This window comes from Mastigoproctus giganteus, chromosome 8 (genome assembly GCF_048544385.1).
Source record: "Mastigoproctus giganteus isolate SK-2022 chromosome 8, ASM4854438v1, whole genome shotgun sequence".
NCBI lineage: Eukaryota > Metazoa > Arthropoda > Arachnida > Uropygi > Thelyphonidae > Mastigoproctus > Mastigoproctus giganteus.
In genome coordinates this window covers 30,475,481-30,489,079 of record NC_143582.1, presented here as the reverse complement: position 1 = coordinate 30,489,079, position 13,599 = coordinate 30,475,481, and the positions used below count along the sequence as shown (strand labels likewise).

Sequence of the window (13,599 nt, the reverse complement as noted above, 5' to 3'; positions counted from 1 at the left end):
TTATTTATTTATATCAAATTCCATTTGCTTAAATATTTTTAAAAATAACCGCTAAATTGTCAAACTTGAATTTTAGTATTTTATTAAATCAAGTGGAATTTGGTATAAACAATCTAGAATTGCATTGAACGTGTACAACTAAAAGTTCAATTGGCATAATGATTGCAATCTTTCAGTGTGCTACGCAATTATTGCTACAACACTCTTCCTCTCATTGCAGGTGCACGGAAATTTTCTGCTTATTTTTATTTATTTATTTTCCTTTTTTACTGATGAAGCTTTGTAAATCTCGAATTTTAATTCCACTAAAAAATTGCTTGCTGCTGTCCTTTGTCGTATTCAAGATCCATAATTTTTCTTTTCTTTTTTTACCTAAGCAACATTATTTTCACGAGATTTGGGCAAGAGCATATATAAGTACTAAGAATGCCCATATAAAATGTCTTGTATGTAAGTGCGATGCTATACTCGGCTGAAGAAAAGTAATTCGCTCTTCCAGGCCATTATACACTGGTGAGGTCTTGTTCAAATAGGCGCTGACCACATCTGAATCTAAAACCCCTGAAATTAATAAAATAAATGTAAATCTTCCAAGTTTTTCTAGCAAGTGGAAAAAAATATATTTTTAATCAAATAATTAAACTGAATAATCTGTCTCTCCCTTTCAACCCCAATCAGCTTAAAGAAAATAAATTTGGATATAAATTTTGAATATTTTAAAATTGTTATTTGACATCACAACCTTTTACGAAAGAAAAATATTTCAATAGTTTCGACAACCACCTTTACCTGAAAGATAATGGAATACTTTGAATATAAATGTCACTATTTTAATTTAAAATTAAAATCCTGCTGGCTCTTACAGATAGTGCACTGAATATATTCACTGGTCTCTCTCTCACGCGGAGCGACTACTGTATATCCACTGTGCAACTCGCATGGCTTTATACGTCAGGTTTGTCCTCATCTGCTATTCATCTCTTTGGACTGCTAAAGGAGCGCATATAAGGATTAAGTTTTTCACAAATGATAAAGAGGAACCATATAAGGAACGCTAAAGGAGCGCATATAAGGATTAAGTTTTTCACAAATGATAAAGAGGAACCATATAAGGAACGCTAAAGGAGCGCATATAAGGATTAAGTTTTTCACAAATGATAAAGAGGAACCAGAGATGTACGACTGGCTGCAAAGTCAGCTGGTCAGTGTGGGGTTTTAAGCGCATCAGTAACTTAGGCCATATTGCGCAGTATATATTATATCTGTAAATTGCGTATGTTCTGTGGTCGAATTGTTTTTGCTGGAAGAAAAACTGAGTTTCCGGAAGAAGAAGCCATGCTACCCTCCCCTGAGACCGACTAACTCAGCCACGGTTTGAAAAAGACCGTAAAAATTCCTCGCGCCATTGACGGGTTCGAACTCCGGGCTTTTCCACCCGGTGTGGGGAGGAAAAGCAGATCAACGAAATACATTATATAGGGCTAAGTGTTCAGCTTAGCGACTTCCATCTGCAGCCATCATAAGATGCCATATTAGCATGAAGTTTGTTTATGCCACTGTACAAATGGCAATGGAAACATTTCAGTAGACTTCAGAAATTAACAGAAAGAGACCAGAGGATGCTCAAAGAGTGTTACTTAGATTCTGTCAGTTCTCATTGAATACTGTCGACTAAGAATTGAGGGGGGCCACGGAAATTATTTTAATACTACATTAGTAAAATATGATAAGTACGGAGTTTCATGGCATTTAATCTTACGGAAGAGGTGCAGCACACACATCACAGCACGCAATGCATAGCTTGCCGTAATTGGTCCCTGGAACGTTGGAAAATGTATTATGAAGTATTGTGAAGTTATGCGTCACGGTAGACGGTTTTTCGATCTGATGGCCGTGTTTTAGTCTGGCAGATGCCTGGAAAACGTTATTTACAGAGTGTGTCGTCCAAGCTAAAAGTTTTCCAGAGGTGCTGTCATCGTCTGTATACGTTTCTCGTGGTTTGGGCTTGGACCTTTGGTTATTGTTCCTGGGACAATGAATTCCATACTGTAATCTTTCTACATTGTGCATCGGTAGGAGGGTTCTTTTATGTTTCAGCATGACAATGAACTATGGCATACTGTACAGCCTTTAGTCACTTTAAAACATAAGCGTGCAAAGGCTTCGTTGGCCTGTCCAATATTCCGACGTTATCCTCACTGAAGACTTAGGATGAACTGGAACGTCGACTTCTGGCCGTACCAAAATCTGCACAGTTATTGAACCAAGTACTGTGTTACCTTCCTATTATTAAATTCATGTTGGGAGCCTACAGGCGAAGACACAATGTGTAATCCAAGCCAAAAGTGAATTGATACATTATTAAATATTATATCAATAAAAGATTCTTTGAAACATGCAAGTAACCGATTACTATTGGCAATATAGTGTATTTATACGCACACACACATGGTAATTCCAGGACACAATATACAGAGTGATTCAGGAGGAACAGTAAATATTTTGGGAGGTTATAGTATCGATTATTCTAAGTAAAAAAAAAGTTCATATAAACATGTGTCTAATTCTCAATGGATACGGAGATACAGCTGTTTGACACTTGAGCGCACAGGGCCATTATGAGAGGTATTAAAGAACGATAAATGACTAATCGACTTTTTAAATAATACAAAACACAAATAATTTACAATTTTTTTTCAGTTCACAATAAATGTTCGAAAATCTCACAACCAACCTCAATGCACTTTGCAACTCTTGTGGTAATATGACGTGTTGTCCTTCTGAGGTCGTCTTGGCGTTCCTTTATGAGGGCAGCAGTATCCAAAATGCGAGCGAGCAATTCGTCTCTTGTATTCACATTTTCTTTGTCCAGGGGCTCACATCTGGTGAGTATAGGCTTGGCACACCCATGGTCCTGAGCTGGATATCATAATTTTTCTCTCTCTCTCTCCCTCTCTCTCTCTCTCTCTCTCTCTCTCTCTCTCACATGGTAACTCGGGAAATGTTTTTTTTTTTGGCTGGTGCAGCATAAGCCTCAGGCTTCCTTGCACCATGTAGCTAATAATAATAATAATAATAATAATAATACTGTACTTTTCATCCAGCCCCAAAAACAAAAATCTAACGGAATGAGGTCTGGAAACCTTGGTGGCCAATGAACGGGACCAGTTCGATTTAGATATTGTATCATCAGACGGGTATTATGTGCAGGAGCTCCGTCATGCTGAAAGTACATACTAATCTTTGTAGCCAAGGGAACATCCTCCAATAGTAGTGGAAGTTTATTTTGCAGAAATTCTAGGTAAATGGGCCTTGTAAGGCGATTTTGCAACACAACAGGCCCAATCAACTGATTGTTGATGATACCACACCACATTTACAGAGAAGCGATGTTGAAAATTTGTTTCTAGTGGCATGTGGATTTTCATCTTACCACCTATGAAAGTTACGGGTGGTATTGATACCGTCACGGTTGAAAGTAGCTTCATCGCTATACAGTATTTTTCCAATCCAATTATCCCCAGTTTCTGGGTGAAAAATAACTTTCTGTCTACGCCTGAGACCGACTAAGTCAGCCACGGAGTGAAAAAATGCCATTAAAATCGTCTACTGCGGGCTATTTAACTAGACTTATGAACACTATTCCCAAAAAACTGCGCATTTCACTGAAAAAAAGCAAAAATTCACATAATAGCAAAATTCACGACGAATTGATAACAGCTTCCGAAGCGACCATACACAAGGGTACTAAAGTTCCCGCGTCATCGACGGGATTCGAACCCGGGCCTTTTCCATCCGATGTGGGGAGGGCGGTGACGATACCACTGTGGTACCCGCGCAGACCGCTGAACAGTATTAATGGAATTAATCGGCGAATGGCATTTACCCGCCGAAAAAATTCCAATTGCTGGGCGTCGTCTCCTGGTTGAAGGCGTAGCACCCGCTGTGTGTGAAATGGATACAAGTTGTACGCACATAATGTTCGCCATACTCTTGTCTATGGAACATCGATGCGCGTAAAAATTCTTCGTGTGCTAATAGCAGGACTACGTTAGGAAACTGTCGACGGTATTTTCTACAAGCAGCAGTAGCACTTCAACCACAAAAACCGTAAACCAACAACATATCGGCATATTCATCATGTGTGAAATTCTTAACACTTCTAACACCAAAACAGCTTCAGGTTTTAACTGCTTCTTGGTCACATCTGATTCACGGAGCTGTGGCCGCCAATTTCAAACAGCTGTATCTCCGTATCCATTGAGAATTGGACACATGTTTATATGAACTTTCTTACTCAGAATAATCGATACTATAACCTCCCAAAATATGTACTATTCCTCCTGAATCACCCTGTATATACTTATTATAAAATTGGAGTATCATTGGCGCCTCAGTAGCCAGGTGGGCAGGAGCCAATGCGTGCGTGGAGTATCATTGAGATTGGAAAAAAAGAACATTCTTTTAAATGATACAACTGCATTTGCGCAGGCTTAGTTAACAAAATATAGGTAACTAGAGACCTAGTCAAGTTCTTAAGTCAATGACCTACATATTCAATTGCCAGAACAAACAATTAGTCATAGCAATCATCATTAGTGAACAGCTTCATCATGAAAGTCATCTACACTCTCTTCTCTCGCATTACTCCGATAGGCACTCCAGTCGAGTCTGTACTATCGTCTTAGGTCTCAGTCTTCTAGTACTTATCTCTACTTGGTACAATCAAGTAGGTAGGCAGATACTAATACCGGATGTGATAACAAACGCCATTTGTTTATCCTCTCCTGAAACTGACTAACTCAGCCATGGAATGAAAAAAAAAACATAAAAGTTCCTCACATCATTAATGAGATACGAACGGGTTAAATTTCCATCTTATGACCACTATTGCCTGAGCAGACACTTACTACTATTAAAATTATTATTAAAAATACTATTAAATCCTAAAGTAGTGAGAGTTCTCTGTTCTGTTCAGTCCTTTTTAACTAGATGAAAAATCATCTGCTACTTGTAATTTTTTATATAAATAACTGAGTCAGAATACGAATGTTTGTATCTGCAGTCTGTAGTCAGATGACTACAGACTGGAACCCGCAGTCTTTAAGCGATGTTCTGGAGACGTGCAGAAATTTCTGCGACTCCTGGTTTCTGCAGAAATTTCCTCTTGAGACGATAAAGTCACATCTGATTCAGGGAGCTGAATCACTTGAGAGCACTTGAGATTTGGCCATCTCAAGTGCTCCAGGTTAATAAAGAGGTTTGGTAAGTAGCAGGCGCATATGATTGATAAATAAAGGCCTAACGTAGCCGAGTGGTCAGGAGCGAGGGTACATAGCACGCGTGCCTTGAGTGGAACGGGGTTCAAGCCCGTGACTACTAAATACGATAAATATTTGTATTGACGATTTATTGTAAACTCTACTGACTTGGTTGTCGTGCCGGAGTATAAACAGAAAATTTAATTTAAAGGAAATACTATTAGATCCCGTTGCACGTACTGACTGAGTAATTTAGTTCAGAGTCCCAGCAAATTCCTGAAGGATGGCCCAATAGCTGCAAATGTTTTCGTTCAGGTCGAACGAGGTCTGTTTTTGAGTTTACCTTCTTCACTCTAATACCAATAATAGATACTTTATAATATTATTTTGACTCAATTTTCTGATAAAGTCATCTGTGCTGATTTTTTTATTAAGATTTAAGCCAATGCTTGTCAAGAGACCCTCCACCTGTGTATTAGTTTCTCTACAAGGAAGTCATCTAGCTTGGATCATCAAATGGCATCAATAGCTTAAAATCATCGGCAGAAGGATGAAGAAACAATACTGCCGTTTCTTATTTTAAACACAGTCTCTTATGTAATTTAGTTTTATATTGCTTAAAAATGTTTAATCGTATTTATAATAATCCGGGTAACATTTTTCGGTAACCAGATTTGAAATGAATGAATTTATATAATTTATACAAAACCATAAAATGCTTGCAATATCGTACCTGATTCGAAGTAGTTGACTGCGGCTTCTTTGAGCAAAGCATATCCGTCTCCGCCATTGGCAACGTAATTACTAATAATTATTTGATACACTTCACTTTCGTTAAGAGGTAAATATTGTGGCACACGACAGCGACTGCATCTCAACTTCACTTCAGCCACACGATTTCCAAGTGGTTTACTGAGATCATACTGCACACGCATTCCTTTAAAAGTAAATTAAGAATAATAAAATCATTACGAAACAAAAACATTTATTTTTAAAATATCAGAATCAGAATGTTATGCTACTTGTACATATTTAGTTTCCGATGGGACAAGAACTGCATGGTTTTCCTATCCTGGAAACATTGTTTTTGTTCCTGTAAAACAAACCCACCATCGAATACACAATTTACAGCCGCAATACACTAAGGAATTAGCTGCTTTGGTGCAACCGAGGTGTGCCCACTGCGAACTCCTCTCCACTCTGCGAGAATGCATTTGTATCTGCCATGTGAGTTTCCAGGAGAAAAGAATGATGAAACTCTTTGCCCGAAATCGAATAACTCTGCTACGTATTGAAAAGGTTCCTGCCTTTAGAGCGATTTTCATTCCATGGTTAAAAGACACCTACGGAAGGGAAGTATCTCCTAACTTTGAACACAGGTCATTATCATTCGATGTGAGAAAGAAGAGAAGCTATTCACTGTTCTACCAGCGAAGGCACGTACTGAGGATACAAACACTTTTTGTTTAGTTGCTTGCCACAAGAAGCAACTGTAGTCAAAATGGCAATATTGCTTCATGATTTTTTTGCAATGGTAGGCAAAATAATATACAAGTCAATGAATTTATGAGTACCCCTGACAGCTAGGCAACGGCTAAAACGGGCTTTCGTGCTATTAATGAAAGTGCTTATGAGTCCTCGTGGTACTGAAATCTCCTTCTTCCAAGAAAGCAGTTAGTAACTCATGTAAGTTTCCGGGTAGTGATTGATACGTAATTTGCCTTCCTAGAGAATCCAGTCCAATTGGATTCAAACCTGAAGACCTCAGAGACTACCCCATTCGGAATACATCCTTACTGTGAAGAAAATTCTCAATTTCAGACGCTCTATTTGAGAGAGAGAGAGAGAGAGAGAGAGAGAGAGAGAGAGAGAGAGAGAGAGAGAGAGAGAGAGAGTTATCATACATTAGAAAGCTACACTTTTGGAATTCTTGTTTCAAAATTTGAAAACTAGGCAACAAATCAAACACCTATAGTATGAGCAATCAATTGATCTATCGTTCTCACTTTCCTATATTTACTAACGGGCAAGCAAAATGCAAATAGTGATGAAAATTGTTAATTTAGACAGGTAACAGTCTCTATGTCGTATGTGGAGAGAGAGAGAGAGAGAGAGAGAGAGAGAGAGAGAGAGAGAGAGAGAGAGAGAGAGCGTTAATATAGCTTTCTCTCTGTTTATTTGTAAGGCTACAGGGAGACAGTATATTATGTCTGTAAATTGCGTGTATTCTGTAGTCGATTTTCCTGTTTTACTAGCCAAAAAACCCAGTTTCTGAGAGGAAACACTATGGAACCCATGCCTGAGACCGACCAACTTAACCACGTTGTGAAAAAAGCCCATAAAAATTCCTCGCGTTATTGACAGGAAATTCGAATTGGGGAATTTTCCACAGAGTGTGAGGAGGATGGTGATTATCATCATTATCTGTTTATTTATCTACAAAAAGCGGACCCCTAGGAACGACCATGTGCCGAGGCCGGGGGGGGGGGGTGTTATTTATCTGGGTTACGAGATACCACATGTACAACGGATTACAAGTGGAGTATATGTGGACTTGACCAGAGAAATTTACGCAAAATTTTACTTACATACAAAAGGTACAAAGTTTGAAAAAATTATACACCGAAGTTATACAAAAATTATTTGTAGATAGGCATTCATTGGTCCGGAGAAGGTGTCCATCACGTTCATCAGTTGGTACAGTTCTCTAGGGTTTTCTTTGTGTAAAGCTTATCTTCGCAGAATTTATCCAGATGAATGTCCAATTTGTTGAAGATTTCAAGGCTATTGGCAGAAACATGACCCTCAGAGAATTAAGATTTATAAGAGTAGTTGAAACTGGAGGCAAGAGCCAGGATGATATCTTCTCGCCTTCTTTGGTAATAAGATTAAAGATGATACTGTTGGGACATCTATCAGCCCGTTACGAGCCGTACTAAAGTAAGGGTATTTCATTCAGCCATAAGATGTCTCCAAGGAGTGATGACAAAATTTGCCTGGAGGATGGATCTGGAAATAGTAAGAGGGTCACCCGTCACCCTGTTCATACACCAACCAATATTCCAATCCGAGGTATTTGTTTAGGTAGGAGGCAGAAGCAGAGGAACAAATTTCAGAAGTGGCATTGGTGTAAAGCACTTAAGGATGTACTGGCAAATCAACGCTGGATTACGCGCACACACACAAGCTCCTGTCGTACAGCCCACATTGCTGTGCACGCCTTCTTTCTCATTCTGTGAAAGTGAGGTCGGCAAGTGGGTCTTTCATCCCAAGTGAGGGCTAGATCTGGGTGGGATGTCATCCTTTGCAGTTTGCACCCGTTCACCGCTTACAAAAATTTAGATATCGTTTTAAATTCTTTTTTCTTTTTTTTTCGTTTTAAGCTGATTTTGAAGAGTTCAGATGCAGCCCAATTAATTCAAGGTATTTTTCTAGTCTCAGAAATATATATCCACTTGGCTATCCGCGAGGGCACAGATGGGGAGATAAGAATTTGCACGATACGGAAAGAGCATTTGCAACAAAAACGCATAATACAACCTGTACTCACCTGAAACTTGCAGAAAAGCTCCCACTATGTTTGTGCCGGTGAAGTCGTACTTGCTAACTGAATGTTCCATCATTTCCTTTACGTCTTTTCCACGCAGGCCGATAGTGTCGATATAATTTCGAAAAGGAAAAGTAGTAATTACATCTTCTACCATTATGTTACCTACAAAATAAACCATGTTGTTTCTTCACTGGTACCGAACGCTACTTTATATTTTTGACAACTGTAGAATATATTTATCAACAACTTATAAATTATTGGTGTTAATAAGTATAGTTCAATAATTAAGCCAAATTACATAATTTAAATTTTATTTTAATTTCAAATACTTTAATCGTAAATTCTAAACATTTCCACTAGATGGCGTAGTATTCCTCTTGACATTTTCGCGTCATATTTGGAATTCAGTTCAACGCATTCTTAAACGTTTTTATCATATTATAAGCTGAGAAAATAGCAAAAACTTCAGAACTAATTAAATCATAATTATATTAATTATTACAAATAACCAATATGTTCATTCATTAAAACTTTTAATAACTTCACTTATATGTTCTAATTTAAATTATTACCTGAAGCAAAACACCGAATTCCATTAAAAATAACAATTTATCTTTGCTGTTTGTAAATTTCTTTAGAGTTAACTTCATTCACCTATGTTGGTTTATTTATCATTCTGATTTGTAATGTAGATCCATCTTATTTATATGTTACTTGTTCGTTATTTACGTAATATGACTGTAAATAAAGACAATGATCGTAAACGTATTTTTCGTTTCTCTGCTAGTGAAATCCGTGAATCTGCAATGCCTCAAAGTTTAAATTAAACAACAAAATAAATGTAGCTATTTGGATTCATTTTGTATTTGGCAATTTATTCTCTGCTATTTTAAAATAAGAACACTGACTCTAGACAAGACTGCAGTAATAATTCAGACACAGCATGGGTTTGTTAAGGTGGTCTTGTCTGACTAATTTGATAGGATACTATGATGTGGTCACAAAGGAACTGGATGCAAAAAATAATTTTGATATCATATATTTGTATTTGGATTTCAGGAAAGCTTTTGACACTGTTGCGCATGGAAGACTACTGTACAAATTGGAGCAGTATGGCATTAAGGGTAACTTGCTGCAGTGGATAAAAGGATGGTTGAATGGGAGAGGTCAGAGAGTGGTAATCAATGGACACTGCTCTTCATGAAGTACTAGCAGGGTTTGGTGTTGGGTCATTGTTATATAATGTTCTTGTTTATACTCCGGCACGACCACCAGGTCAGTGGAGTTTACAATAAATCAATCAATACAAACGCTAATGGTATTCAGTAGTGACGGGCGTGAACCTCGGTCCACTCAAAGAGCGTGTTATTGCACTCGCGCTCCTGACCACTCGGCTGCATCATGCCTTGTTTGTTTTGTATATTTATCAATGATACTAATGAAGGTATATCAGGCTTAATGTCCAAATTTTCAGATGATAGTTAGCAGGTTTGTTAATGACAGTACACTACTGCAACAGGATCTAGAAAAGTTGGGCAGATGGACTAAGAAGTGGCAACTGAAGTTAAGCATTGACAAATGCAAAGTACTGCGTATGGGTAGAAGTAACCCCAGAGGAACGTACCTAATGTGTGGTACTACACTCAGAGTGGTAAATAGTGAAAAACACTTGGGGGTAATTGTGCAATCAGATATGAAATTTTCTGAGCAGTGTAGACAGGTTGCCAGAGCAGGTCATGGGTCTTATCAATGATACACGGGAATTTTGATATTAGGTATAAGGAGGTGATTATCCCTTTATATAAGGCTATGATCAAGCCAAACCTTGAGTACTTCATACAGGTCTAGAGGCCTTATTTTAGGAAGACACTGAGTTGCTAGAACAAGCAGAGGGAAGGGCAACAAGGTTGGTGCGGGGAACGAAAGGGTCCTCTTACCAAGAAAGGCTTAAGTTCTGCAAATTGCAGCGTCTGGAGACTAGGCACCTGCGAGGTGATCTGATTGAGATGTATAAGGTCTTGAATAGGTTGAGCAGACTCAGTGCTGATGGGATTCTTCCTCTTGCTCAGATTATGAACCTGAGGAGGTATAAATTGAAATTGAAGAAAGCCAGATGTAGAATAGATGCGCGGAAATTTGCCTTTAGCTAGCAGGTAGTTGATTGCTGAAACAAACTTCCATCTGTCATGGTGGAAGTTGATAGCCTAAATAACTTCAAGGAAGAATTGGTCAAATGTTAAGAGGGAATGGATGTGTGAAATGTTTTTTTTTGGCTGATGATGTATAAGTTTGCTTTCTTGCATCATATGCCTTTACTAATGCTAACTCTGGGTGTACCTTTGCTCACATGTTCGTCTATGGATGATCGAATTGCACCTGCATTCCACACAGCAATCGTTGCGTTGTTCCACCCAGTCTTTGTGGGCTCTTTAATAAAATAATCCACCATAGCATCAGTCATCATATTCCCCAAATTGCATTCCTTCAGTCCGCATACTTTGCGACCTCCTTCTAGAAATACGTTTGTTTTTCCTATCGATTCAAGGCTTTTCGCTTTCACTTTTTCTTCCCATGGTCCAAGTGCTTCCAGCATCTTCTTATCTATAAATAAATAAAACTAATTAAATTTTGAATGGATTTTAGTTCCCTGCGTATTTAAATAAGTACAGATTAAGTTTCGTACATTTAAAAAAATCAAAAACTACAAAACCATTGTATTAATTTTTATGTACATGATACCGTCCTCTTGTTCTTCGGTAAAAAACTAGTTAAGAGTGCACGTTTTGTGGATTGGGTTGTTTAGAATAGGGACCGAGCCACCAAGGGCCTTGAGCCGTCCGTAACAATTTGGGACAAACGAGATACCTGCACTGGGTGCATCAAAACTAGAAGCACAAAAACGTAAGATTTAAAAATAATATTATTTATTTATTACTTATTTAACTCTGAGATGTGGAAAAATGAGTGAATGCTAAAATGAAGCAAAACACTTTACAGTATTTCATTATTTATTCATTGTTAATTTATGTTTATTTATTGGGGAAAATAGGGGACGCAAAAATTTTATTTTACCCCAGGCTCAGAAACTTCTAGTTACAGTTCTGCCATGAGGGTAGGGGGTTCAGTATTTAATTTCTGTATATTGAGTGTAATCAAGTGTTGGTTTGCCGTTTTTTTTATTATTATTTTTATTTTATTCTATTTATTTTATTATTATTTTTTTTTTTTTGAGGAATGAAAAACTCAAGTTTCCCTAAAGAAAAATCAAATGTTGCGCAATAGTCGCCTAGATTGAATAACTCGGCTGGCCAAGGAGTGAAAAAAAAAAAAAAAACGAAAAACGTGAGTCCTGACGGAACCTTTCAGGTTCTTTATTTTAAATTTAACTGTCAGTGATAAAAGTTGCTAATAAACAAACCTTGAACCACACTGTTATCCAGAAGTATCGGATTACCACCCCAGGATACTACTCGACCATCGTCATCAAATCCAACCTTCAGATATCCCATGTATTTGCCGAATGTGTAAGCCTGGACCACCAAAGCTAAGGTATCATCAGTGTGCTCTATCACAACAGGATAAGGACCTTCTGGTTTCTCTACAGAGGGTGGATTACCTGCAAAGTAGTGTAACTTAAAATCCATACAAAACATTTATTTTAAAATTACTTATTAAAAAAAAACAGAATTAAAGTTATGTTCATATTATTCACACTGGAAAAATTCAAACTAATATAAATTAACTAATTTAAGGACAAAGGATAAGTAGCTCTAAATAAACACATTTTAACATGCATGTAATACTTTTCATTGTGACATCAGTTATTTTAAAGTGAATATAGTTTTTTGTGGTCAAATGAATGAGTAATTAATACGATGTATTCACTTTCTTTTCACATTCTAATTAATTTAAAACCGTTCAGGCTACATGTGAGTCATGCTGAAATAACACAAGGTTTCACACCCCACTCAGGTTTTTCATGCAGCAAAGTAAGCAATCTGACAAAGAGAATTCACGCAAGTCACACATATAACATGCTGACGCCTCATAGCCTTAGTTGTTCTTGTGTAAAAACAAGCAAATATGCAAAATCTTTGCCCAATAAATATGAAAGTTGCATCTTGTTTCATTTCAGTTGTCTTCATTTTTTGGATCTTCCTTTGCAATGACAGTAAACATACAATTAGATTCGATTAGAATGTTTTGAATTTGAATGTCCAATTTTTTTTGTACAGGAATTGAACATTCAGAGTATTTCTGAATGCCAAATCTTGACCAAACGTAATCTTTACAGCAGGACACTACTTTTATCGGCTGTAAAGAGTTAGAGGGGATGTGAAAATTATAAGATAGGAACAAAACTTCGCTGTTAGTAAGGGGTATTAACAGCTTGATTCAACCTATTATATGGAAAGAAGGCTTGTTCACTAAGTTGGACTACCCTCCAGAGTAAGTGCCCGGTCATCCATTTTGACGTATACCCATCGCCAACGACGCCTGAAGTTTACACATGAACGGCCTCATTGGATCATTGACGACTGGAAAAGTTGCCTTTTCCGATTAATCATGATCCCTGCTATGGGGATGACAAATGGCAGCGACAAACTGCAAAGAGGAATCATTCCAATACCCAGGTCCAACAGAAACAGGCAGGTGGCGGCAGTGTTTTAGTATAGGGGATGTTTTTTCTTTGAATCTCCTGGAGCTCTCTCATCCCTAGACTGCAATCATGCTCAAAATTACCTGATACTCAGATCAGGTCTCCGCGGGTAGCACAATGGTATCATC

At 37.7% G+C, this 13,599-nt stretch overlaps 1 protein-coding gene across 1 annotated transcript in view; it reads right to left on the bottom strand.

The window, feature by feature from the left end:
* Positions 1–388: 388 nt before the first annotated feature.
* The window catches only part of LOC150081406 (snake venom 5'-nucleotidase-like), a 38,226-nt gene continuing 25,015 nt past the window's right edge, over positions 389–13,599 (bottom strand). Inside the window, exons 5-9 of the mRNA XM_090380193.1 lie at positions 12,230–12,427; positions 11,149–11,412; positions 8,812–8,973; positions 5,995–6,198; positions 389–561 (exon numbers count right to left, since the gene is read on the bottom strand). Of these exons, the coding sequence (XP_090236319.1) occupies positions 389–561; positions 5,995–6,198; positions 8,812–8,973; positions 11,149–11,412; positions 12,230–12,427 (1,001 nt within the window). The remainder of the gene's footprint in view (positions 562–5,994; positions 6,199–8,811; positions 8,974–11,148; positions 11,413–12,229; positions 12,428–13,599) is intronic.